Source organism: Myodes glareolus, chromosome 3 (genome assembly GCF_982192425.1).
Source record: "Myodes glareolus chromosome 3, mMyoGla1.1, whole genome shotgun sequence".
NCBI classification, from domain to species: Eukaryota; Metazoa; Chordata; class Mammalia; order Rodentia; family Cricetidae; genus Myodes; species Myodes glareolus.
The window spans coordinates 92,930,192-92,957,300 of record NC_142028.1 but is presented as its reverse complement, the minus strand read 5'-3'; the positions used below and the strand labels follow the sequence as shown (position 1 = coordinate 92,957,300).

General features: G+C 47.0%; 2 protein-coding genes and 1 pseudogene across 2 annotated transcripts in view; 1 reads left to right on the top strand and 2 right to left on the bottom strand.

Annotated features, from left to right (window-relative positions):
- Positions 1-1,509: 1,509 nt before the first annotated feature.
- On the top strand, positions 1,510-7,450 carry L1td1 (LINE1 type transposase domain containing 1). The gene is made up of 2 exons (XM_048453456.3): positions 1,510-2,431; positions 5,498-7,450. Exons 1-2 carry the CDS (start codon positions 1,625-1,627, stop codon positions 7,145-7,147), a joined length of 2,457 nt encoding a protein of 818 aa, XP_048309413.3. The 5' UTR covers positions 1,510-1,624; the 3' UTR covers positions 7,148-7,450.
- A 5,186-nt stretch (positions 7,451-12,636) lies between these two features.
- On the bottom strand, positions 12,637-25,672 carry LOC125412665 (rho GDP-dissociation inhibitor 1 pseudogene; annotated as a pseudogene).
- Kank4 (KN motif and ankyrin repeat domains 4) overlaps positions 24,926-27,109 on the bottom strand; it is a 72,168-nt gene continuing 69,984 nt past the window's right edge. The window contains exon 10 of the mRNA XM_048453137.3: positions 24,926-26,469. Within this exon, the coding sequence (XP_048309094.3) occupies positions 26,365-26,469 (105 nt within the window). The 3' untranslated portion in view covers positions 24,926-26,364. The remainder of the gene's footprint in view (positions 26,470-27,109) is intronic.

Here is a 27,109-nt window from a genome sequence, read left to right as displayed (position 1 = left end):
TTAGGCCTCAGAAATTCCATGATTCTTCAGGCAGTGTGGGCATGGTTTGCTGTGAAAGCCCACAGGTGGCGTGCTCCTATGGTAAGATAATTTACCTACCAGGTCAGTCTGGATGCCATCCCAGCGGCTGTCCTCCGAGTGGGTGTCTCAGCAGGGAGAGGTACTCATAGTTAGTATAGCAAACGTTTTATTTTATTATGTTGGGGGTCATTACACGGTCATCACACAAAGGTCATACAATAAATTCCTAACTATGGTCCCAAGCCTGTCTCCCCCCAGTTCACCTCTGTATCTTTTGATGTGAGGGTCAGAATCCTGGGGGGCGGGGGAGAACCCAGATGTGCAGGGCAGAGCATTGCTTTTGGTCTCTGCTTATGTCCAGTAGGTGTCATATGGTTCTAGGTCTGTGTCTGGTTGTCTTGAGTAAGTGATGTCACTGTTTCTGGCTATGAGGTGCAGCCTTGGCTGTATTGGGGATCCTGACTAAGTTATAAGGGGCATTTTTAAAATTATGCTCATTACAATGGGAGTAGTTCACTCTCCCACCTCTGTCCCTACTAAATACTGTTGTTGGAATGGACTAGCCTCTCCTGTCCCACCCTGCCTGGTCAAGGAGCCACAGTCTGGGGGTCCTTAAGCACAGACTGGGCCTGTGGGGGGGGTGGGAGAGCTGGAGTTTACCTTGGCTCCCTTAGGGAGTTTCTAACATTGTGCATTCTGCAAAAATAATGTTCTTAGGTTGACCTCAGCTGTTTGTGGTTTTTTTTGTTTTGTGTGTGATATGTAATGCCTTCCTTTTTATTTGTCAATTTAATTTTTTTGCTATATTTTGTTTATTGTGTGTGGTTCTGCATGTGAGGTCAGAGAACAGTTTGTCAAATGACTTTGTCCTTCCACGTGGGTCCAGGGATCAAACTTGGATTGGTCAGCACCATTCATTCTCTCTGCGCCATCTTTATAGCCTTAGAAAGTCTGTCTGCTATGTAGACCAGGCTAGCCTTGAACTCAGAGATCCACCAACCTTTCTTCCCAGGTGCTGGAATTAAATTCGTGCACTGCCATGCCCACCTTGCCAGTTCTTTTAAATCTCTTTTAGACCTATTTTGTGTGTACTCTATTCCCAAGCTATGTCCCCAGTCCTTGTTTGTTTCGAAATGAGGGGGTTCTCACTCTGCTACCTACACTCACCACCAACTCCTTGGCCCCACCTTGGTCTCCTAATTAGATGGGCTACAGGCATGAACTCTCATGTCCACCTCTAAGGGGGTTTTCGTCGTTGTGCATAAATTGTGAATTCTGGTCATTATTATTTATTATTATGACCCTTGTGATCATATCCATATATAAATCCCATTAGTAACCCTTTATGCTAAATATTTATTAAGTACACATAGCATAGTTTTCTTAAGCATGTTCTGTTTAACAAGTCTCTCGATAAAACTCAATAAGTAAATTTTCATTTGTTTCTATTTTAAATGACTTTTTTTTTATTATTCTTTTAGGATTTTAAATTTCTGAAGCCCTCTCCAGTGTTAGCGCATCCACGAGGTCGGGTGTGCAATCAAAAGCGGCCAGGCTTCCAAAGGAGCACAAGGAAAAGTTATTAGCAGACCCGGAGAGGGAAATGGCCTCCTCTGAGGATTTAAAGTACAACCACGTATCGGCAGCCATGATGAAGAAGTTCAACGCTTTAATGGAAATGCAAGACATGATGTTCGTAGAGATGAGAGAAAGCCTGAAAAATGACCTAAAGGAAATGTTGGTAAAACATACGCCACCTGAGGTGAAGAGTTTGGAGGAGAGAGCGCAGCAGAAATGGCCAAAGCCAGGAGAGAAAGTGGAGGAGGGAAGTTCTGGAACAGACGAGGACACCGAAAATCTCACTGTGAAAAGCAAGGAAAAGAGCAAGCTGAGCAGGAAGCAGGACAAAAAACAACCCAGCAGCAGCCACGATGTGAAACTATCGCCGGAAAGGATGGGAGAAGCCCGGCATCGTGTAGATGAGAGGTGTAGGGAGAGCAGGGGCCCTGCAGCCCTTCTAGAAGAGGACCTGGAGAATGGGGAGCACGAACCAGCCAAAGAAACAAGCCATCGGAACAAAGAGAGTCTCCTAAAAGCCTCCGGAGAGGGCCGCGCGCCGGAAGAGGGAGCCGTCCTTAGGCTGGCTGCCGACTTCTCAGCCGCCACGCTGGATATCAACAAGCGATGGGGCCGCATCTTCCGCCTCTTGAAGGAGATGGGGCTGGAACCTGAGCTGCAGTGCTCAGTTAAGCTAGCGTTGAAATGCGATGGCGAAGCAAAGACTTTCTCAGACCTTTCCAGCCTCCGACAGTTTGCCAGCAGAAAGCCTTTTCTGAAAGAATTGCTGAAAGATGTACTCCCCCAAAACGAAGCAAGAAATGGAGGAAGAAATCAGCTTCAAGAAAGATTGGTAAGCTTACAAGGATGTAGGATTCGAGTATAAGAGTTGGTGTGATTCTTTAGAAGGCATAGCGTGACACTTTTGATAGCACTTTAAGTTGGAAGCAAGAGTACTGTTGCAAGTTTGAGAGATGAGCAGGGGAATTAAAGTCTGTTTGATGGGACTTCTAGAAATTGGTAGCAAAACATTTGTTAAAATTTAAGGTTAAGCCAGGTGGTGGTGGCACATGCTTTTAATCCCAGCACTCGGGCAGAGGCAGATGGATCTCTGAGTTCAAGGCCAGCCTGGTCTGCAAGAGCTAGTTCCAGGACAGCTAGGCCTGATAAACAGAAAAACCCTGTTTCGAGAAAACAAAAGAAAAAAGAAAAGAAAAGGGAGTTAAACACTAAGAGTTTCTTTTAACTTATTTAAAAGGGGGCAAATGAGTGGGCGCAACCAAAGCTTTAAGCAATGGGTTTAGTTTTTTAAATAAAAGATATTATATGTAAGAGTGTTTGGCCTGCCTGGACATCTGTGCATCAGGTGCCTGTCTTGCCTGGTACCCTCAGAGGCCAGAAGAAAGCATCAGATTGAGAGCCCCATGGAGTCACCCCACGCTGGTGTTGGGGACTGAACTTGGGTCCACTGCCGAGAGCTCTTAACTGATCAGCCGTCTCTTGGCGCCCTTGTGCTGTCTTTTATCCTGTCCTTGCTGTGTGCCCCAGGCTGGCCTCACACCTTTAGAGGCTGGAGATCCCATGGTCGGGTGTCCTTAGCCATAAGATTTTACGGGTAATCTGGCTGGTGTGTGCATAGCTCTGCGGTTTTGGTTTGTAGCTCCCCATTAGTACACTTGGTTTTAAGGTAGCTTTTGTGAACATTGTGATTTTATTTTCATCTTGAGTTTTTCTTAAGTTTGTTTGTGTGTGTTTGTTTGTTTTTGAGACAGGGTTTCTCTGTAGCTATGAGCTTGTCCTGGAACGAGCTCAGGCTGGCCTCGAACTCAGAGAGGTCCGCCTGCCTCTGCCTCCCGAGTGCTGGGGTTAAAGGCGTGTGCCACCACCTCTTGGCTAGTTTTATTTATGTATTTATTTATTTATTTATTATGTGTATGATTTGCTTGCATATATGTATGTACACCATGTATGTGTTTGGTGACTGAGGAAGCCAGAAGAGGTGCGAGGTCCTGGGGTTTTAGATGGTCATGAGCTACCATGTGGATGCTGGGAACTGAACCCAGGTCCTGTGCAGGACCAGTGGCTCTTAGTCTCTGAGCCATCTCTCCAGCCCCTCATATTGAGTTTGTTTGGTTGGTTAGTTTGTTTTTGTTTTTCGAGACAGTGTTTCTCTGTAACAGTCCTGGCTGTCCTGGAACTCACTCTATAGACCAGGCTGGCAGCGAACTCAGAGATCCCCTGCCTCTGCCTCCCAAATGCTGGGATTAAAGGCGTGCACCACCACCACCCAGCCTCATGCTGAGATTTTTAGCACACCTAGAATTTGTACCACTTTGTGTAAGGTGGGACTCAAACCTCAGTGTTCAGTTTCTTCCAGTTGCTCGCTATTTTACTCTTATTTGTTGTTTGTTTTGATAAAGGCTCTCATTTAACCCACATTCTCCACTCCCGACCCTAGAACCTCCCGTATCTAGTGCTGGGATTACAAGCACACCACTGTGCCCATCTTTTGGTGACTATTTGGGAATATAGGGCCGGGATATAGCTCAAATGGTAGGGTACATACTTAGCACACACAAAGACCTGGGTTCAGTTCCCCAAATCACATAAACCAGGCCTGGTTTCCGTGAGTGGTGGGGGTGGCAGCTGAGGCATGAGGACCGCAATGAATTTGAGACCAGCCTAGACCATTAGTTGTTGTGATGTTTTAACTCTTTGTATTTTGAGGGATCCACCAGCCGGCTCACAAATAAATCACACATGGAGACTTATTATTACTTATAAATGCCCAGTTTTAGCTTAGCTTATTCCTAGCCAGCTTTCCCTAAGTTACCCCCATTACCTTTTGCTTCTGGGTCTTTTCCTTTGTTTACTTCTGTATATCTTACTTTTACTCTGTGGCTGGCCCTACGTCCTCCTCCCTTTGGTCTCCAGTTGTTTCCCCTCTTCCGCCTTTCTCCTATTTATACTCTGCCTGCTAGGCCCACCTCTCCTTGCTTCTCCCTTGCTATTGGTCATTCAGCTCTTTATGAGACCCATTGGGTGTTTTAGACAGGCAAAGAATGTCAGCTTCACAGAGTTAAACAAATGCAGCATAAACAAAAGTCACACACCTTAAAATAATATCCCCCTAGAATTAGTGACCCTACCTCAAATACACACACACACACACACACACACACACACACAAACAACAAAATAAAATCAAAAAGTTAAAACTGTGGACTGACGGGATGGCTCAGTGTATGTACTTGCTATACAAACTTGATGACCTGAGTCTCGATACCTGGGACCCAGACCCACATGGTAGAACAGAGAAATAACTCCTTCCTGCCAGCTGCCTTTGGAAACCCCCATAGGAATTCGATGGCACCACCGCCACCTCCACACACACACACCCACAAATACATACAATTAAAAAAAAATAGTTTAAATTGCTTTCGTGTTAGAGGGAAAGCTACATCGCCATTCAGGTGAATCTGAGTTAGCAGACCTTAATTCTAAAGGGTTCTGCTCAACATGAAGAGCCATCGTTAATGTACTCGGTCAGTCCATATGCAGTGCATTACGCACTAGGGATTCAGAAGGTCAGAGCAGGTATGATGGTCTTGTGGAATTGTTCCGAATACTGCAGAAGAAGCCATTTCTTAGGATCATCATAGGAAGCCGAATCTATTTGGGGACCCATGTCTTTGAGAATAGGTAACTGGATGTCGGTCTACCACTGTTGGTGGGGTTCTCAAATCATGCTCACCGTGCAGAAGGTACTGAGTTTGATCTTCACCACAGGAAAAAAAGTATTTAAGTTATTTTACAGGTGTTTGTTCATTGTCATGGCAAATATATCAAATTTCGAGGCTGAAATAGAAGTTTTAATTCATTGAAAGGCGTGACTTATATAACTTTTTTAAACTTCTAGGGTAAAACTCTAGGAGACACAAAGCGTGAAGCTGGGAGAATAGCAAGCGATAGCTTGAGCTTCCTGTTCATCAACGAGGTAAACGTTACTAGCCCAAACGTGAAGACTTCTGAAGATGAAACGTTGGAACAGAAGGATAAAGAAACCCTCGAGTTGGAGAGGCAGGAGGTCTCGAGGCTAGAGGAGGGAGAAGTCCCAGAGATAGAGGGAGAAGAAGAAAGTTCAGAGGGAGAGGCCTCAGATATGGAGGATGAAGAGGGTTCAGAGTTGGGGGAGGAGGAGGAAGAAGACTCAGAGCTGGAAGAAGAAGAGGGCTCAGAGTTGGGGGAGGAAGAACAGACCTCAGGAGAGGAGGAAGAGAGAGAAGAGCACTCAGAGATAGCGAAGGAGGAAGAGGCCTCTGTGCTCCATGAAACACGAGGCCCAACCTTCCAGGGCCTTACTGTGGTAGAAGAGCACGGAGTTGGGAAAATCACCAGGAGCGGTGAGGAGATTGGCTTAATTAGTTTGGTGGTAGATTCCGAATCAGAAGAAGAAGGAAATGTGAAGACGCCTTCCCAGACTAAGACAAAGGAGACCTTCCATGGCCTGAGAGAACTTGCCTTTAGCTACTTGGTTTGGGACTCTAAGGAAAATAAGCTGGTCAAATGCCAGGAGGGAGGAGCAGCTGCCACGACTAGTCGGGGGATCGGGACGCCCTGCCTAACCTTGTACTTGACTTCTCCATCAGAATCCCTAGAGGCAGGCAGTGATGGCGCTGATAGCCACTCACATCCAAGCCTGGGTGTTCCATCACAAGTCACTCCACTTTTAATGAACACAGAGAAAGGGGGATACAAGACCCCGCAAATAGAAGAGCTCACAGCCAAAGAGGCAGACTTGATCCATGAAACAGAAGAAAACTTTAGAAGAAGTGTGCTCGGCATTATCAGGCAGATGCAAGGGGAGGTTGAAAATATTAAAAAACTTTACTTTTTCGATGTCTTAAATATGAAGAGTTCGATGGATGATCTGAATTGCTTAGCATGCATAATTGAAGAAAGAGTGAACGAACAAGAAGACGCCTTGGAAGGGCTGACTAAGGAGACCATGCAACTGGCCAAGAAGATCGTGGACAAGGAGAGGCTGCGAGAGAGAGAGGACAGATTGCGAAGCTCCAACATCCGCGTGATCGGAATCCCAGAGAAAGAAAATCGAGAAAATGGAGCAGAGGACATAATTAAGGAAGTAATAGAAGAAAACTTTGCCGAGCTGGAAGACCAGAGCCTCGAGATCATCTGTGCTCACCGAATCCCTAATTCAGTGGATGAGCACAGACTCACACCTAGACACATCTTGGTGAAGTTTTGGAGTGCTGGTGACAAGCAGAAGATCCTAAAAGCTTCTAGAGCCAAGAAAGAAATAACCTACAGGGGGACAAAAATCAGACTAACAGCCGACTTATCACCCGGCACCATCGACGCGAGAAGCCAGTGGTCAGGGATCATAAAAGTTCTGCAGGAAGAAGGCTTTCAACCGAGAATCCTCTACCCGGCCAGGCTGGCGTTTGATTTTAAGGGTAAAACCAAGGTCTTTTTTGATATTGAAGAGTTTAAGAAGTTTGTTTCTGATATACCCTTTTTGAAAGAACTGTTGAACAATATAATTTAGTAGTTTGGAATGTTTTCTGTCCACCAAAGTGCATCGGGAAACTAAGTAAAATTGGACACTGAACCATCACATCTCTGTCCAGAAGGACGGATGGCTAGAGTTTTTTTTTCTTTCTTTCTTTCTTTCTTTCAGGGTAAGGAGGAAACAATTCACTACCTGAATGTTGGTTAAGTTAGCATATATAACATTTTAAAATAGCTGTCTACCCTGAGAAGGAGGCATCTTCCTGTGTAAACACACACAGGGAAGAGTCTAGAAGCCACAATGGGATGGGCAGGCTGACTGAATCAACTTTATCATTTGTCATTATGTGAATTTTTATATTAAAACTTGGAGTTCGAATATGTCATTTGTTTATGTAATATTCCTACTAATATTTTCAAAAGTACCTTGCCGTTACTGTATATTGTCTAAGAGCTTCTACACTTCATTGCTTCAAGCCATCCATTGATGGAGTCTTTCCCTTAAAGGGTGACTGTGTGTAGATAACCCTTTGTTTGAAATTAATCCGTCATCTGTGGGGATGCACTGAAGAAATCGGGGGAGCGAAACAGAATGCTTTGTTTTACAATGACCTCTAGTCTGTTATCCTGAATCCCTCTGTAGGACTACTGTCCTGCCTCAGCCTACTGAATGTTGGGATTTTGTGTCTAATCCTGGGGCAAGTTCAGACAACTGATTGAGCCCTGCCTGCCATCCCTGTGAGGTTGGGAAGTCTACAGAAGATAGTGCCAGGCACCCCTGGTTTTATTTTTTGCCACACCAGGGATGGGCGAAGGGCCACTAGCTCGCTAGTTGTGCCCCCACCCTAGTGTAAATGTCAGAGGGAAAATGGACACACCTGTCCTTCTGCTGTGTTGTCTCTTTCTCTTTAAACTGTTTTCATTTTACATGTATGGATGTTTAGTATGCACGTGTCTTTGTGCACCGTGTGCGTGCCTGGTGCCCTTCTATGCCCTGGGACTGGGGCAGGTGCCGGAACTTGAACCCGGGTCCTTTGGAAGAACAGGGTATACCTAGGACCACTGAGCCATCTCTCCAGCCCTGTGTTGTCTTTTGCTGTGCTGCTTCGTTTTGAGTGACTGCCAGGAAATTACCTCCATGTTTACTTTTTGATGTACTACCATAACAGATTACCACAAACCTGATGGTTAGTAACAGATTTTAGGGACGGGAGAGGATGGCCTCGTTGTTAAGAGCACTGGGTGCTCTTCCAGAGGAAGTAGGTACTATTTATTGCTAGTACCTACACGGCTGTTCACAACCATCTATTAACTCCAGTTCCAGGGGATCCAGGCTATCTTCTGGCTTCCAGGGGTACCAGGCACAAGTATGGTGCATAGATATAAATGCAGGCAAAGCATCCATACAATACATATATTCATCTTAAAAACTAACTTGAACCCAGAGATCAGAAACCAGCCTGGGTAGCATAGGGAGACTCTTACACATAAAACAATAATATGTCTTCAAGCTATAAAAATGGACTAAGTACATAGGCCTGTGGTCCCCAACCTTATGGGAACACACTGTTCGAAGCCAGCCTAGCCTACAGGTGATGCCCATCTCCCACAACATTAAAAAGGAAACAGGATATGTGCTCCAATGTGAGTCTTTGTTTTGTCCGTGAGGCAAAACCAATTGGACACAGGTTTAAAAAGATACTTATTTAGATTTAATTGTATCGTCTTGTTGAGAGTTCTACCAGTGTTGGCTCTACCCTGGGCCCCAGGTTTAAGTTGGCGGTAGAGTACCTCCATATAGAGTACACATCTGGGTGCAATCCTAGCGACAGAAAAATGAGTGCTCATGAGATTTCAGCCTTGGCCTAACCAGTGTGATCTGACTGAAAACAGGAGAGACGTCCTCAACCTACCCCACTGTCATCCCTGGGGATTCTGAGTTGCTTCTGGCAACATTGGGTTTGCCAGCCACTCTTTCTTTTCTTAGTGCCTTTTTACCCACAGAAGTCTACGCAGTGGAAGTGAAGTTGCTTGAAATCTTGCTGCTAATGGGACTGTAGTCTTTCACAGTTCTTAGCTTTGTAGATGAGGGAAGGACAGCCTAAGCCAAGTCCTAGAAGAGTAGATCGCACCTGGCTGCTTTGTTGGCCCAGGGTAGGCTGTGTCAAACTCACTGTTAGCCTCTCAGCCTTTCACACACACACACATACACACACACACACACACAAATTAATAAACGTTACAAAGGTCTGGGCAGTACTCAGGTTAGGTTTCTGGTTGAAAGTTCACTGACTCTAGGCAACCCACTCTGGCCTTTCTGCAGGGACCAATCACATACGTTGGCCCCTGGGGCCAGAGAGGCCTTGCTGACTCCTGCTACCTTACTTTGACCGTTTGAGATACTCAGCAACCTTCAGGGTGTGGATGGATGAAAACCTTTCAGTCTGGATTCCTCATTCTAAAGCCTCTTCTAAAGCCATTAGTTGGAAGGCAAGGCCTTATTTTCCTGGTCTTGTTTGTTTTTCATCTGTGGTGTTACCCATCAAACCCAGCTTTACCAATGAGCTGCAAAGGCCAAATGTTTGGCTCAACAGGGTGGCTTCCAGATACAGAGAAGGCTTAAAATTTTTAGTTTTTAGGGTTTTGTTTGTATGAAGCCATTATTATCAGCCTGCCACTGTTAGGCAGGAAAACCCAAGCATTAATACTGCAGTTAAGCCTAGGGCAAGACAGTCCGTGAGACTGCCTCAAGGGTGGGAGAGAACTCCACCCCCAGAAATCTCTACAGGGGTTGGAAGGTAAAGTCTTCAAATCCCAGGCCAGAAACAAAACCACAAAATAAAACAAAAATCCAAAATGGTTGTGGTGGAGGTAGAGGGATTAGGTCTTTCATCCATGGTGTGAATTGAAGGGCATATGAGCCCCCTCAGGAAAGAAAAATAAAAACTAACAAAGCACTTGCAGACTAGGAAGTCAAATGTCGCTCTCTGGGGTCTCAAGGGACCTCCTTATAGAGTCAGGAATCCCGTGACCCGCCATCTCTACTTTGGTTCCCATTTCTTTCCACTTTAACATGGGTTCTGGGGCTCGAAATTACTGTCAAGCTTGCACAGCAAACCATACCCCTGGGCCATCTCATCAAGTCCCGGAAAAGGCTTTTGATGAATGGCGTTTGTTGCACCTACCATCCTAAAGAGAATATATTTTTAAAAGTTGTAATTAGCCACGGATTCTAATAGTAGGTAGTGTATATTTACTAAGGACAATAACCTGTGAACAAAATGTGTTAAGATATTTCTAAAACTTCACATGCAACATCGGACACTCCTAAGACACTTCGTCAATGCACTCCTATGGCCTCTGCAACACACACACGAGAAAGGTGAGTGTGGGCTTCTCACAAGATAGAATTGAATTTATACACCTTAACGATAGCGCTATATATATATATTTGAGTCTTTGGGAGTGAAGTTGCTCTCAATGGATCTTAAAAGATAAAATAATAGATGCCTTAGGAAAGATATTTAATGAATGAGATTAGAAGCTGGTTTATGAGGTGTGTTGTACAAATTCACAGGCTCAAAATAAAAACCACAGGTCAAATGAAGTCTTGAAGATGGACGCTATAAAGTAATCCCACACTGACTGAATATTGAGTATACTAAAGGGTTATTTATTTAGGGGTAGACTCGCAGATCACAGTCCTCTGCGCAAAAGGGGAACAAGAACTGAATCCAGCAGCCAGGAGAGAGCAGAGAGAGCCCTCACAAGCTTCATGGCTGCATTTCTAATATAAGAGAGCATGCCCAAAGTGGGCTGGTATCTTGAAGGCTGTTGGCTGAAGGACTTCCCACAGCAAAGCCTCAAGGCATGTGTTTTTTATTATAAATTTGATTCATAATCTTGTTTGTGAAATTCTATAGGAAACAAGTTCCCAGATGAGAAAGGCAATGTTAAATTCCAGTGTCTGCATTTCAACAGCACGGCTCAGTGCTAGTTCCGTTATTTGAAATCCCTTTCACTGTTGTGCCCAAATCTGCAAAGTCCCCCAAAAGCCAACAAAAAAACCAAGTCTCGTATGTAAAAGCAAAGAGCCTTGATTTTATGCAAGTTTGCAAACTCGGACTCCCTGCATGTCCAACCTATTGGAATAAACGGAGAGCCCTGAGCTCAGTTAGAGTTGGTTTTTTATAATAGTAAAGGTGGGGGTGAGGGGTTTCTGAGGTTCAGGACCCCTGATTGGCTGACATTTGTCTAGGGGTGTCCTGGTGAGTGTTGCTGGCAGGTGATCCTATCTACAGCAGTTGGGACCTTAGGCATTTCCTTTGGATGGTCTGTTTTTGGGTGGTGCGCAGGTAATCTTAGTTTGTGGTCCATCCTGCAACCAGGTGTTGCTTCAGGGTAAACTACGGAGACTCAGGCCTCTATTAAACTTATCTGATGGCTGAGTCCTACTCTGACAGGTGCTAATGGTTGGAAATTCCTTTGGGTGATCTGTTTATATTTAGCTCATCATGGCTGGTTCTTACATTCACTACACAAGAAATCTAAGTGATTTGTTGGTAATTGTGTCAATTTTTTTTTCTCCTTCAGGGGTGTTTATTTCCCATTCAAAAGAGAATCAGGGACCGAGGTTCCTCTCTCAAGACCTGGGCCTGACGGGCACCCCGTGGTGACCACAAAGGACACAAGCTCCCAGCAGTGTCCCACGTTTGTCCTGTCCAGGCCTGCCCAGGAATGGTGGCACTGAGAGCCATGGCGTAGGTATCAGGGCAGCTGACCCCAGTGGAGTCAAAAGAATACCGACAGACCAGATGCAAGGTCCCAGGCCTCAGTGCCCAGTGAGACAAGTAAGGTGTGGCCATTGACTTTGTGCCCAGAAGCTCTCTATGGGGCTCTGAGTACTGCCTGTAAGGACAAAGAAGGCAGGGGAATTAGGTCCCCCTCTTGCCCTCCTAGATGGGGCCAGAAGCATTGAGTCTTGGCAGTTTGACCCTGCCCTAGCAACTGAAGCCAGCCCTGGCCATGGCAAAGAGCTGGTCAACTCTGTAGGAAGCAGTAGCCGCACATGCCAGGCCTCCCTGACTGGGTCACCCAAACAGAAGGTAGACAAGTCAAGGAGAAGAGAGAGACCATGCTCACACAGACAGGTGAGTTAGGAGTGACGGCCCCCAGTACATGTTCCCCATGTTCAGGCATCATGGTTGGACAGCGATGACCTGGCCAAAGGGTGGGGTTGCTGAAAAACAGTCGCCCCGTGCTGGGGCAGAGACACAGGGGGGCTGGGCAACCCCCCAGTAGCCCGCCACCTTCTCCAAGTCAGGATCTTGGGAAGGGAGGACTGGAGATCCCCCCTCCACTGCACAGGCAGAAGCAGCATTGTGACACTAGCGACCACAGGGGCCTGTGGACAGGCGGTGGAGGAGAGGCAGACAGAGGAGCTGCCTGTGTAGATCAGGAAGAATCCTGTCAGCACTTTGGGGTGGGGAGGGACATGTTGGTCCTTCCGTCTGTCTGTCATTCCAGCTAGGAGTCCTTCCATTCCGTTTTGGTGGTAACGTTCCACTCCCATGACAGGTGGCTATCTGTGACATAAGACTTGATATCATAGCTGCCTCAAGCAAAGAGGCCTTTGGGGGGCTCTTCCATGGGTGTCAGGAATCATGCTCCTCAGCCTAGAGCCCAGAGCCTGGGCCAGGCAGTCTTGTCAATCTTCCCACCTGTCTTGTATGTGCGCTAGATGGACACCATGGCAACACAATCTCTCTGTTCCCCTGCAAAGCGATTTCTATCCTGGGCTCCACCCTTCTGTCAGCACAAATGACTGTTGCTTGGAGTTCCCCAGATCATCTGTCCCATCTAGTACCAGAGGTCATTTGGGTCACAATGATGTTAGGGACATTGGGGTCTGCAGAGACAGCCACTTGGGCCAGTAGCGCCTCGGGCTTGTGCAGGAGTTCATCCCTCTTGGCCAGTCCCGGGATGTTTTTCTGGGTTGGACGCTCGTAGTTGACAGGGTGCTCACCTTCCTCCCTCTTAGCTGCCCTCTGGGCCAGTGGCTCATGAGGCTCCTGTTTGACGCTTGACCACCATGCTTGTACTTCCTCTCCTTTGTCAAAATTCTTGACTCTCAGCTAGAAGGACTAGAAGCCATAATTCAGGGTGAGGGATTCCTTTTTTCTTTCCATATCTTAATTTTCTCGGTCTTTCTCTCCTGCCTCACTTTCCTCATCTGAGACTTTGGGCTTAGGGGTTAATAGTGGCTGAAGTTCCCTTTTCTTCTCATAGGATTTAAATTAAGGTTTTTTTTTTCCTCTTTTGATGTGCATGTGCGTGTGTGTCAGTGCCCTGAGATGCCAGAAGAGGGTGTTGGATCCCCTGGTGATACAGGCAGCCAGCTGATGTGGGTGCTGGGAGGTGAACTTGAGTCTTCTGCACCAACAGCAAGAGCTCTTAATCCTGGAGCCATCCCTCCAGGCCTGAAGCTTCATTTTTTGAATCTTCATGGTGAACGAGAACGTAGACCCTGCCTGTCCAAGAATTGATGTCCAATTTCAGGCAACCTGAGAGCTCACGTGCTGATGAGATCCCCCCTCCCCATTTTTCACCAAGAATTGTGAATATTTCAACAAAGCACTTATGCAATTATAACAGAAGGCAGATTTATGTTGCGCTACAGAGGAAGCTATGGCAATAAAGTCAAAAACACAAATATAGCCTTATTCATGATCCTGTTTTGCCGGAATTAGTACTTGCACACAGCGTGATATGGTCCTGGCTGTGCTGAATGCTTCCTGCCTCCCGGAGACACAGTCTTTGCAGGGATTTGTCCCCTGAAAACAACGGGTGGTCCTGGCAGTGGGAAGCAGTTCAATAATAGACCAGCAGTCAAACTCTTCTCATCCTCTCCATATTAAAACACACAATTCAGCTGTGTCTGAGCACATACGGGCCCTCCCAAAATCTGTGGTCGGAAACGTTTTCAGTCTTAGCTAATGGCTGAGAAGTCACCACCAAGGCAACCTAATGCAGCCCTCACACGTTCTCAAGACAAGAGCTTGCAGGTCACTCAGGATGAGGGAGTTGAGTTGGCTTGAGCGTCTCTCTCTCCTTCCCCAGTTGTGTCGCTGTCAGAGCCTCTCTTACCTCTCTGCCCCAGCTTTAGAGGTGGAGGCCTCTGTGTTCAGAGCAGAACCCAGGCGTACCAGCAGCAGGAATGTAGAACTCTTCAGGGAGATTGTGACTTGTTCCCGCCCCCTCTAATGCTAAATTTGGGCCATAGGAGAGAAGGACCTGCCTGCTCCTTCTGGAGCCTTCTTCCCACCAGTACTTGCATTCTGCCCCTGGCATTCCCCGCTGGGAGCCAGGCATGCGAGGGGGGGGGGTGTTACCAGGAGCTTTCCCCCTGCATTCTCGATCTCTTGCTTTTCTTTCCCCCACACAATGATTTCTCCAGCTTGGTGCAGCCTTGCCTTGGCTGCTCTCATACATGCCCTCCCTGGTTCTCCTTTCCCAGGGCTCCATCTTCTCCAGGGTTCCAGTCCTTGAGTCCCTTTAAAAGGTTTCCTCTTTTTTCTTCTTCCTCCCCTACACAGAACCAATCAGGGCTTCTAGAAACCCTTCCACCATCGCCTTCCACACCTTGTCATCTGCCTAGCTCTCCCCACAGGTACAGTGCATGCTGACTTTGCTGTTAAATTCCAACTCAATGACCAAACCAAAGCATTTTTTAAGTATAAGTCTAAGTACCGCTTAGTCTAAATAATTTGCATATCAGTATTTATTGGATTTGGGTACACTTTTCTAAGAACCAGGGACTGACAAGAAATAAAAATTTAAATTTATCTTCATCATCATTATTTTAGTTTTTTGAGACAGGGTCTCACTGTATAATCCTGGCTGTCCTAGAACTCCCCATGTAGAAAGCAAGCTGGCCTCAAACTCACACAGCTCCTGTATCTGCCTCCCAAGTGCTGGGATTAAGTGTACACCACCATGCCCAGCTTATTTTTTATTTATTTATTTTTCCATTAAAAAATTTACACTTCCTCCCCTCCTCCCATTTCCCTCCCCCTCCCTCCTTAAGAGAGGGCAGGGAACCCTACCCTGTGGGAAGTCCAAGGCCCTCCCCCCCTGAATCCAGGCCTAGGAAGCTTTGCATCCAAATAGACTAGGGTCCCAAAAACGCCAGTACATGCAGTCGAAACAAGTCCCAGTGCCTTTATCAATGGCTTCTCAGTCAGCTCCCATTGTCAGCCACTTATTTTTTCTTTTGTGTTCTAGAAAGGTTTAGATAATAAGGTTACCTCCTAAAAGCCACAAAGTTTAGGTGGCCTTGCTAGGGCACACTTGTAATCCCAGCTGGCAAATGGGAGGTGGAGGCAGGAGGACCACGGGTTCAAGACTGGCCGTTCTCAGCTATGTTAAGTTCAACCTGATGCTCCAGAAGAGCAATAACAGTAACAAACAAAATATCTGAAAAGCTTAAGACTGGATGCTATTGTGTGATGTTAAGCTCTTTGGACTCTTTTGCGAGGCCCACCACCTAGCTCCCAAATAAATCACACACACAGAGCCTTATTCTTAGTTATGAATGCCCGGCCTTAGCTTGGCTTGTTTCTTGCCAGCTTTTCTCAAATTATCCAGACTACTCTTTGCCTCTGGGCTTTTATCTTTATTTCTGTAAACTTTACTTCTTACTCTGAGGCTTGCTGTATAGCTGGGTTGCTGCGCCTCTCCCATGTCCTCCTCTCTTGCTGCCTTTCCCGCGCCCAGACTTCTATTTATACTCTGCCTGCCAGCCCCACCTATCCCTGCTCCTGCCTCGCTATTGGCCAGTCAGCTCTTTATTAGGACCATCAGGTGTTTTAGACAGGCAAAGAATCACAGCCTCACAGAGTCAAACAAATGCAGCATAAACAAAAGTCACACACCTGAAAATAATATTCCCCAACAGGACTCAATCAATGACACGCTGACAGGGGAGGGGGAAGGCGGGGGGCACACTGGCTCTGTTCCCTTCCTTGGCAGCAGGTACAAGTTCTGTAAACAGAATGCAAGCCCATTGTGCTGGAAGCCCTTCCTAATCTCTTATAGCCAACTTATAGGTAGTTGGTCCTCTCCACTTGAATGCCACGGAGCTGGGCTCCTTGTGTTCTAGTTGCCTGCTGGCTCCCCTTGAGCCCCAGTGTGCTGCATGCGTTGCCAACCCTGCCTGACCTCTCTAGTGCACTAGAGCAACCCTCCCCCTCCACACCGAGGCTCTCTGCAGGCTGGGAAAGGTTACCTGTGCCCTCGCCTGTGACTTCCTCTCCTGGCAAAGGAATTCAATAGACTCTCGTCTGACAGACACCACTTTCTTCCTTCCTGAGTTGAAATGGGTGCTAAACAAGAGGTGATCAGAGAGGCAGGCAGGACCAGGGGTCAAGGCGTTGCTCAACAGAACTTAGCGCTCCCGAAACGCCGTTTGCATTTAGACTCCCCTCTCCACCACGGAGAAATCAAATTAGAAGCACAGAGACGCTGGATTTTCATTTTCAGGAATCTGATTATTAAAGGGCTTGTCTAGGACATGGTAGCTTGTCCTTGTCAAATACCGGCTTGACTCAGAGTGTTTCCGCGAGGTAATGGACTCTCTTCTGCCGCCTCATCGGTCTGCCAGGCTGGGGTTAATCCTAACAAGCAACAATGTTTAAGAAGCTCCAGCCAGCTTTCTGCTGCCTCTGAGGGACGCTCACTCTTCCAGGTCTGACTAATGCAGATTTTCAGTGACTCAGGGTCTGCCTCCAGCCCAGCCTCTGAGAGGGACAGCTTCCTAGAGGAGCTGGCAGATCATGTGAGGGATTGTCACGTGGATGTCATATATGTTTGTGTGTGTGGATGCACATACAATACACACACATACATATATATTTATGTGTATGGATATTTTGCCTGCATGTATGTCTGTATACCATGTATGTATCTGGAGGCCAGAAGAGGGCTTAGGATCCCCTGAGACTGGAGTTACAGTACTCATAACCACTGAGCATCTCTCCAGCCATGAAAAACAGTCTTCCTTGCCTTGATTTTACAACTCGCTTTGGCTAGGCACGAGCACAGGTGACTCTGTGCGCTAGAATCTCCGTGGTTGGATCAGGACAGTGCACGATCTTCGTTAGCTTTGTTCCTGCCGGCATTAGGAAATGCGTTCTTTTCACTTGTAGCTTACAGGCACATTCTTGGAGAATTGTTTGGTTGCTGGGAGGTTTGATTTCTCTTTAGCTGACCCGTCAGTGCACATCAAGTGAAAAATACCGGCCAGTGCCTTCTTCTGAGTAATAGGCTTAGTCCGTGGTGGTCAGGTATGTGAGAAGCAGAAGCAGGGCCTACGTGTGTTGTTTCAGAGGCTTGCCGCAGGTTTCCTGCAAACAGATGTCTCTCCGAGGTACTAAAAGTGTGTCCTGCTCGTGAAGATCATGACTATGCAGCTTGACATGGTGGATGGCACATGCCTGTAACCCCAGCAAGTAGCCGGGTGAGGCAGAATTTTGTGGCTAGCCTGGACTTCAGAGGGAGAACTTTGTAAAGCAAATGTCTGGAAAACGTCCTTGCAGACAGTCCACAGATCTTAATCTTTAAACTTCCCACTGACCCTGCCCACTCCAAATAGTTTTTAGGCAAATCATTTCTTCCCAGAGAACTAGTTCATTCTTGATGAGAAATGAGAGCACGTCTTTCATTGCTCCTGGGCATGGGTGGCCTTTCCTGATCAATCAGTTTCCTCCCTTGCTAAGGTTGTTAGGGGCTGCCACAGTATCACCACTATGAGCTCCAGGGCAGGCTTCTTGCTTCCAGGTGACACAGACTAGCAGAGGCATGAAAAGGGTTACCAGGCTCATCAGACGAGACTGGCAAATACTCAGGAACCATGTAGGTATCTGGGAGATGAGAGTTCATTTGACCTAGGCTGTCTCTCCTGGGCCATGTTGGAGGCAAGGCTAGACCAGCATGGGCTATGGAGTGAGATCCTGTTTCAAAAATCAAATCAAAAGAACAACAATTTCTCTGACAAAGCCACTAGAAGCTAAGGGAGAGACGAGGCTGCAGAGCTGTTCATGGGTCTGTATCCCTAGGGACAGGCTTTCTCTCAGGAAGAACCCATTGCCAAGGGAACGGTGTAGCAGGCACTGAAGGTCATTGGTGGTCGAGTTCAAAGGCTAAACTTGGTTCTAGAATCAGTGGCTGTTGGGGATTGTGGACCCCCAGACCCTGAATTTCCTGTGACCCCTTGTCTGCTGGAGCAAACAACTTGTTTTCCTGTACTTGCAGATGCTCTGAGCACGAGACAGGGGAGTGGTTTCTGGTGGGCTTGCAGTTGAGAGTTAGGGCGTGGCCATTGGTCAAGGAGACCATATACAAGCTGCCTTGAAACACATAAAGAGGGCATTCTTGTTTCAAGGATGACCCGTTGTTCTCTCTCTCTCTCTCTCTCTCTCTCTCTCTCTCTCTCTCTCTCTCTCTCTCTCTCTTTCTGTGTGTGTGTTTCAATCTCCAGTCCTTTGCCTGGCTCGTGAACCCTACCATAGTGCATAGCACATAGAGCAGGCATTGTACTACAAGTGGCTTCAAAATTTATAGTTTCCTGAAATTGATACAGCGGCTCACCTCTGATGTCACAGCACTTCGGAGGTAAAGACAGGAGGATGAGGAGTTCAAGGTCTTTTTTGGCTACTTAGTGAGTTTTAGGCTAGCTTTGACTAAGCAGAATTGTCTCTGTCCCTCCCTCAGTAGAGTTTACTTCGCACCTGCACTACTGGACAGCACGCCAGCTGGGAACTAAGTTAGAGACTTAAAAACACACACACACAGACAGGTGGGGACACGGGTCATCCTTGATACAAGAATGCCCCCTTTATTGTGCTCAGGGCAGCTTATATAGGGCTCTGGCCACGCCCCAGATCTAGGGATCATTCAGCTGCAGACCCATCAGAACCCACTCCCCTGTCATCAGGGTCTCGTGCTCAGAGCAGCTGCAGGCTGCTCAGAGTCGAGGAAAACAAGTCGTTTACAAGAAATTCAGGGTCTGGTGGTCCGCAGTCCCCAACATGCATCCAGTTACAAAATATTCATGAGATCTCAAATAGTTCACAATGAAGTCTCTTGCCCCCATCCCCCATCTGTTGTCCGCCCTCCCCCAATTCTTCCTGCCACATCTTCAGAGAAGACACTATTCCAGCTTGGATGTCATCTTTCCCCTTGCTTTCCACAGTGGGTTACTCTCCAGCAGCACTGGGAGCTTGCTAGAAGGCAGAATCTCAGGCCCAGCCCAGACTCAAAAATAGGGAACTGCATTTTGACAAGACTTCTCGATCATCTATGTGGACATTAGACATCAAGATGCAACACACTGCGTAGTAGTCAGAGAGGGAGGTTGTGCCAGTTAGGATGTCCGAGGACCCAGGAGTGATGTGCACGTCTATAGTCCCAGCGTTTGAGAGGCAGACACAGGGGGAGTGCTGTGAGTTTGAGGCAAACTAGAACCATATAATAAGGGGGCATGAGAAAATAATATTTCAAAAAATGCTCAATAATTTTTCTGTGAAATTTAAGAACACCCTGCATCTTCCATGGGAGACTGCACGGGAGTTCTGGAGGCTGTGTTTAGTTAGTGAAGTCACCGTGCTGGAGATCCAACCCAGGGTCCCAAAAGAAAGTTTCTTCCTCCAGCCATTGAAGCAATGCAGAACTCAGACATCTGTGCACTGAACAGAGGCCCCTTTCTTCCCAGAAAGGCTGAAACATTCTGACGTCACAACTGTCCCAGTCTTAAATACTCTGCCTAAGGGAGGACCATGACCCTGACAGACTGACAAGTCAGACAGCGCCTTAACCTTCAGCCCCTGAAGCAGCTTTGTACCTTAAGCAATGTCCTTCTTCTGCAACTAGGCATCCTATCCCGAGCCCGGGGCACTAGCAGGGGTCAGGAAGAGATCCAAAGGGGCAGCATTGGAATTTTGTCACAGAGCCTGTCTTAATCAAGGTTACTATTGCTACGAAGAAACACCATGACCAAAAGCAAGCTCGGAAGGAAAGGGTTTATTTGACTTACACTTCTATATCATAGTCTGTCATTGACAGAAGCCAGGGTGGGAACTCAAACAGGGCAAGACTGGGAGGTACTAGCAGATACAGAGGCCATGGAGGAACTGCATACTTGGCTTGTTCCTCATGGCTTCCTCAGCCTGCTTTCTTTTTTGTTGTTGTTGTTGTTTGGTTTTTGCTGTTGTTTTGTTTTTCCAAGATTAGGGTCTCTCTGTGTAGGCTTGGCTGTTCTGGAACTCGCTCTGTGGAGCAGGTTGACCTCGAACTCACAGAGATCCACCTGCCTCTACCTCCTGAGTGCTGGGACCACCACCCAGTTACAGCCTGCTTTTTTACAGAACAAACCCAGGACCACTGGCCCAGGGGTGGCCCCACATACAATGGACTGGGCTCTCGCTCATTAACTGCTAATTAAGAAAATGCCTTACAGGCTTGCCTGCAGCCTTTTCTTCTGGAGACGGTTTCTCAATTGAGTTTCCCTTTCCTTAGTTGACTCTAGTTTGTGTCAAGTTGACATAGAACTGTCAAGCATAGAAACTGATTGGCGGGTTTGAAATTCTGGACTTGAAGTTTACTAGACTGTATGGTCCTTGGAGGTGTTAGTTATTCAGCGCTCTCTGTTTCTGTTTCTTCAAATGTAAACTCAGGGAAATAGTAGCGCTTACCCCTAAGGTTACTGTAAGAAGTGAATAGTTTTATCTAGAGCCCCCTCCCCAACTCCCCTTTTTTGGTTTTTAAGCAGAGTTTCTCTTAAACTCTTAAATTCAGGCAGAGTAACAGCCCTGAATGTCCTGGAACTTGTTTCATAGACAAGACTGGACCCAAACTCATAGAGATCCACCTGTCTTTGCCTCCTGAGTGCTAAGGCCTTTAAATTCATGGCTGGAACTTTGTAAGTACAGCTGTCCTTTGTATCCAAGGGGTCACATCTAGGACATCCTACGGATACCAGAATCTAGACATCCAAGTCCTTTATATAATAAAAATGGCGTCATGTTCTTATACAACTCACACACTTCTTACATGTGCTTTAGTTAGTTGCTAAGTTTTGCAGAAGTTTGAGAATCAAACTTCTGATTTTTCTTTCTTTACCCTTACGTGAGTCTCTGTTCATGTATGTTTACAGGTGTGTAGGTGCCCGAGAAGACCAGAAGAGGATACTGTCACTTCTGGTGGCACTTTGCCGGATGCATATGGGTGCCTAGAGCTGAACTCAGATCTTCTGCCAGAGCAGTACGCGCTGTTAACCTCTGAGCGCTCTCTTTAGTCCTGAGCTTTTGTTTTAGCTTGTTGTTGATAGATTTAAACCTTAGGGTTAAGAGAAGAAAGGTTCATGGAGGAAGGCATTGGTACGTGGCTTCAAATCAGAGCGATGACCATGTCGTTTAAACCTGCATTAGATGCTGAGGCCTGATGTAATGGAAATGCTATTGAGATTGTTGTCACTGTATCATTTAGGAAGTGACAAGAAGTCTATGTTCAGGACACATGAAAAGCATTCCTACTATTTTTTATTCATAATTGGTTGGATCTATGGATGTAGAACTTACAGATTCAGGGGGCTAACTGCTCCATGAAGGCAGGCTGTTTTTAATTATGATGATGATGTTTAAGATAGGGCCTCACTACTCTGGCTCTCCTGGACTTCACTGTGTAGACCTGGCTGCCTCACACTCACAGAGATCCACTTGCCTTTCCTCTGCCACCCAAGACCTGCACCACTCCACCCAGTGCTAGCTGCTGTTGTTGGAGGCAGGGTCTAGGGAGAACCCCAGCTTGGGTAGCTCACGCCGCTACAGGGGCTGCCCACTGCTGTGGGATAGTCTTTTAACTGGGCAAAGATGTGCTACATTTGTTTACACTGCAGAATATTACTTTAACTGTGTAAAGGCGTGTTACTATTGTTTATGCTGCAATTGTTTAATCATGAAAAGATGTGTTGCATTTGTTTCACCTTCCCTGCCTAAGGCACCTGATTGGTTGAATAAAGAGTTGACCCACCAATAGCTAGGCAGGAGAAAGGATAGGCAGGGCTGGTGGGCAGATAGGATAAACAGGAGGAGAAATCTAGAAAGAAGAGAAAGGGAGGGGAGAAGAAGGAGGAGAGAATGGGGATATGCCCAGGGCAAGAAGCCAGACTGACTTCAGCCAGTTAGACATAGAGAAGCGACAGTAAGAGATACAGAAGTAAAAAAGGTAAAGAAACCCCAGGGCAAAAGGTAGATAAAGAGAAACAGGTTAATTTAAATTAAAGGAGCTGGTCAAAAACCGGCCCAAGCTAGTCTGAGCATTCGAAACTAATAATAAGTCTCCGGTTCATGATTTGAGAGCTGGTTGGTGACTCAAATGAAAAAGCCTGGTGCAGCCCACTGTGTGCATGCACCAAGTGGCCAGCTGCTTCAAGAACCAAGGGAGTTCCAGTCCCCTCACTGCAAATCATAGCCAAGTAGTAAGTGGTCCAGCTGGGATTGAGTCACAGACTGTCCCATGGGCACCTGCACTCCCTGCTTCCTGTCACGGTGCTGTGCACCTACAGGGGATAGGAGAAGAAATACCAGCAGGTTCCTGTTGTTGAGGGTAGGTATCTACAGGATCTTCCCAAAGGAGCACAGATTGCCCTGGCCTTCTTATCTTGTTTTGCTCTGAATGTCTGTGCTCCAAGCACATGGCTGATGCATGACCAGGAGCTTCAAAGCTCTGTATGTTACAACCCAGATATCAGCGGGGCTGATACCAGCTTACTAGATACCAGCTTCAGAGTTCTTAGCAGACAGCCCACTGGCTCTGGTGGTGCCTGGGGTCCGTGTTTTGGGCAGGAGGGGAATCCCTGTGATGCAAGCTAGGAAGACCGACCTCCCTCCCATCCCCTGTCTACTCCACAAGCATCCTTTGCCCATCTGTTCCCTTTCAACCCATCTTGACCTCTCCTCCTGTAAATGCATCCTCTTCTGGAATCCACTGCCCTCTGGCTTCACTCCCTTCTCACAGACTAGCCACCTCTGTGTGGCTTTCTTTGGCTGTCCTGGAACTCACTCTATAGAACAGGGTAGACTCAAACTCAGAGATCTGCCTGCCTCCGCCTCCCTAGTGCTGGAATTAAAGGTGTGCACCACCACAACCTAGCATCAGAAAGGCTTTTCTATCCTGATGCCCTTGGATCATCTTGAGGTCTCAAAGATGTAGTCTATTTCAGGAGGGGTCCCAGTGGATCATGGTTTATGCAATTGAGAAGACTTTTGAATTATGTCAAATGAGGAACAGGCAGCCCAGAGAAGATGTGACAGGACCCCAGCTCCTTCTGACTCCTGTTCTGTTTGGGGGGCATTAGCCTCATCTTGATGGCTACAGCATCCCAGCCAGAGGGAAAGGGAAGGTCCCTTTCCTTTGCCTGAAGTCTGTGCATGTCACTTTACATATATCTCATTACTCACATGTAGAAAAGACGTCATAGCACACTGCAAGGGAAACTGGGACGTGGAGTCCCTATCCCTGGTAGTGAGTTACCAAGCTTACAACTAAGGAAGCACAATAGGATGGTACTGGGGATGATGGTGACACCAACCCTACTCCTACCTAGTTTGTGACCACATCCTGGTACACCCCATTCCTGGTGCCTTTCCCAGCAGTGCTTACGTTTAGCTCCGCTCTTACTGCTTTATCCCCAGCGACTCACAGGAGGCTCCCAACTGGCCCCTTGCTGCCAGCTTCACCTCTGATTGGCTGCCTTCAGTGTTTAGCCATTCTTCAATGGCTCCCACTACCTATAGCAATGCCTCTTCCTTCCCTGCCAGGACTGAACCCAAGAGCTTCAAACATACAAGTGCTCTCTCCCTCAGCTACATTTCCAGCCTAGCAGTGGGCTTTTAAATATTTTAAAATTACATTTATTTATTCATTCGGTGTGTGCAGTGTTCATGCGGAGGATAACTTGCTGACCAGGGGACAACATGGCCGAGTTGGTTCTCGTTTTCCGCCACGTGGGTTCTGGGAGTCAAACTCAGATCCTCAGGCCTGGCAGCAAGCACCTTTACCTGCCTCGCCCTCAGCAGTAGGATTATAAGAGTGCAATTTAGCACACAGAACACATGTGTGGTTTTCTGAAAAGAGTTTGGATTCTTAAAGCAGCCTGTGAGATAGTTCCCTCAAGTTTAGGCTCACGTCCAAATCTCTAATATCAAAACACAATAAACAAGACCATATGTCTTCCTTGCTCTCAAATCTCCTCTCCCATGGACTGAAACTGAAGGCATCAGAAATCCTGCCACTGTGGGGCCACAAGGCTTTGCTCGTCCTCGATTCCACTGCTCTCTCTAGAGCGCTCTGACTCACTCTGTAGGAGAGTTGAAAGTCTCTCCTCTGAGGTCCACAGCACTTCATCCTGTTTCCTAGTACAGGGAAGTGTTAAGCTTTACATGGATGCCCTTAGGACAAATGGGGACACGTTGTCAACGGTGAGTAAAGTATCTCTCCTAAGACCCAGGGCAGCTGTCACAAGATGACTGTTCAAAAACCCGACTTCACCTTGCTCCTGTATCCAGCTCTGATCCGTTTCTCCTCCTCCAGGCTCCTGCCATCTGCCTCCCCGGACTCTGAAACTGTGGGCTAATAAATACCCCCTTTTTCTTCATGAGTGCCCTTCCTTTGGTAGTTTGTCATAGCAAAAAGGAATTAGCTAACTTAGGTCTGTACTGCCAACTCCCAAGAACCAAGAGCAAGGAAATTTTGAGACCAATCGAGAGGCAACATTTTAATTTATGTACAATAAGGACAGGGCCAGAGCTGGGCTACTCGAAGCTTGGTTGTGGCTTGACTGCATCGGCATCCTTTGGGCCTAATTAGACACACAGACACTCAGGCCTCATTTCAGACCTATTGCATAACAAGATCCCGGGGACTGGATACACATTAGCCTTTGCAAAAGCAAGGAGCCAACATGTATTAATGTATGCATTTGCTTTTACATTGTGTTTCGACGTTGAAATGAATCCTCTTATAGCTTTTTTTTTTTTTTTTTTTGTAAGCTCATCTGTTGCTCCAGTCTTTCCATCTCTGAGCAGCATCCACACATGGGACTTTGGGCATGCCTCACAAATCACACAGTGGGAAGACGGTTGCTGCAGAGTTCCCGAAGACAGTCTTCCTGGGTTATCATCTGGAGTCTGAAACTTCTGCAAAGCAAATAGGCATTCCAGCCCAAAGGAGACGTCTCGCTTTTGAGTTTTCAGTGGTCAGATCCCCAACTTCGATATACTCTTGCTTTTCTATAAAGATGACTTTGGCATGAGACCATCAACCCTTTCACGTGTCAGCCCCAGAGGATATGGAAGCATAGGAAAGAACTGTCCCTGGGAGAGATGTCAGTCCAGAGAGCGTTCTGTCCTACCCTGGCTGGCTGCTGCTGAAGCTCGAGCCGGACTTCCGTGCAGCCAGGAGCCCGGAGGTTCTCAGCCAGCACCTGCCCACTGCAATGGGTGAACATCGCTGACTTCTACACTGACTCATTCCCAGCAAGAAGCTGAACAGCTCATTTGCTTCTTTCATAGGCTGGGAACAGCTGAAATAACTGGGCGCCACCAACATGCTAACCGTTGGATTGGATTTTCTGCTTACTCCCATGGACGGAATTGGAGCCGCTGGAGGACTCACGAGAGTCCTGCCTGGATGCTGACATCACTGGACTTCCTCCTACCTTGCCTTAGATTCCTCTCCCATCCTCTCTAGACATGCATATTCAGTGGGATATATTTGTCTCTACGCTTGATGCAAAACAAAAAGACAGTGCACTTTAAGGCTCTATGTAAAAAAGTATTGCTTGTCTACAGTGCGAGTGTGCCCTTACCCACCTGCTTGCTACACAGGACTGTGAAAACAGTCATGAGGGATTCAAGGCTGAAGATGTTTGAAGTTTCCGGACAATCCCACCCCGGCCTTTCCTCTGCACCTCACACTCTGCGCTGAAGCCCATGTAGTTTGGAGGGCTTGGCCTAAGTCAAAAAACTACTAAGCATCCTAATGAGCAGATTGCTGTGATGGGAATGCATTGTGCATATCTGACATAGCTTCTTCATTTGAGCGGCGGCCCTTTGCCTGGGACCCCAGCCCCCTCTAAGGGCAAGGGAGGAGTTCAGAAAAGGAGCCTTTTGTTCCTGGTGGTTAGCTCTTCTGCAGCATCTACAGCCCCGGGGACATGCCCTGCTCCGAGTGGGCCTGCAGAAGCTCTGCGATTTCCACACGGGCAGGTGAATTCAGGACAATAGACAAAGCTGTTCGGCCAGCCTGTAGGGAAGGAAGAAAGAAAAAATGTCATCCCATCCACCTTTTGTCCCACTGAGAAGTGTTGAGAGGGCTGCCACAAACATCAGGTGACCCAGGAGGGGTGTGACTCAGATGGCATGCGGACCGTGAGAAATAGGGTCACGAGACATGAGGACCCTTCCACCCGCGCAGTCCTCGGTCCTGGGGAGCCTGAGCCTGTGGGAACAGAAAAGGGGTTGCCAGACCCTCAGCACTAAAGAAAACTGAAAAATATAGGAAAGAAAATATCCTTTCCTGTCCTAATTCACAGATCTAAGTGAACATTAGCATTTTGGTGTTTCCTTTCTCTTTTCTCCTGTGCAAATGGATTGCTGCTGCTAAAGCAGAGAAAGGGAAGCATGCATCGGTCTTGAATGCCCTTTTATTGTAACTGTGGTGCTAGATGGCTTTCCACTGTTAATCTTCATAACTCATCTGTCTCACTCTGTTTTAACAGCCCATAATATACTAGCAATTTCCCACTTATCGGAAGCTTGTTTGTTTCTATGTGCCCACAAGTCATACATTCATTGAAAAGGCCTTTTCTCGTGTGTGTGTGTGTGTGTGTGTGGTCAGCATGTTCATCTGTGCATATGCACATGTATGCATGTGCATGTGGACG

Bases quoted from the DNA above. Each gene is read 5' to 3' on its own strand.
- L1td1 (XM_048453456.3), top strand. From the start codon at position 1,625: ATGGCCTCCTCTGAGGATTTAAAGTACAACCACGTATCGGCAGCCATG. The intron at 2,432-5,497 runs GTAAGCTTACAA...TTAAACTTCTAG, and splicing joins ATCAGCTTCAAGAAAGATTG to GGTAAAACTCTAGGAGACAC.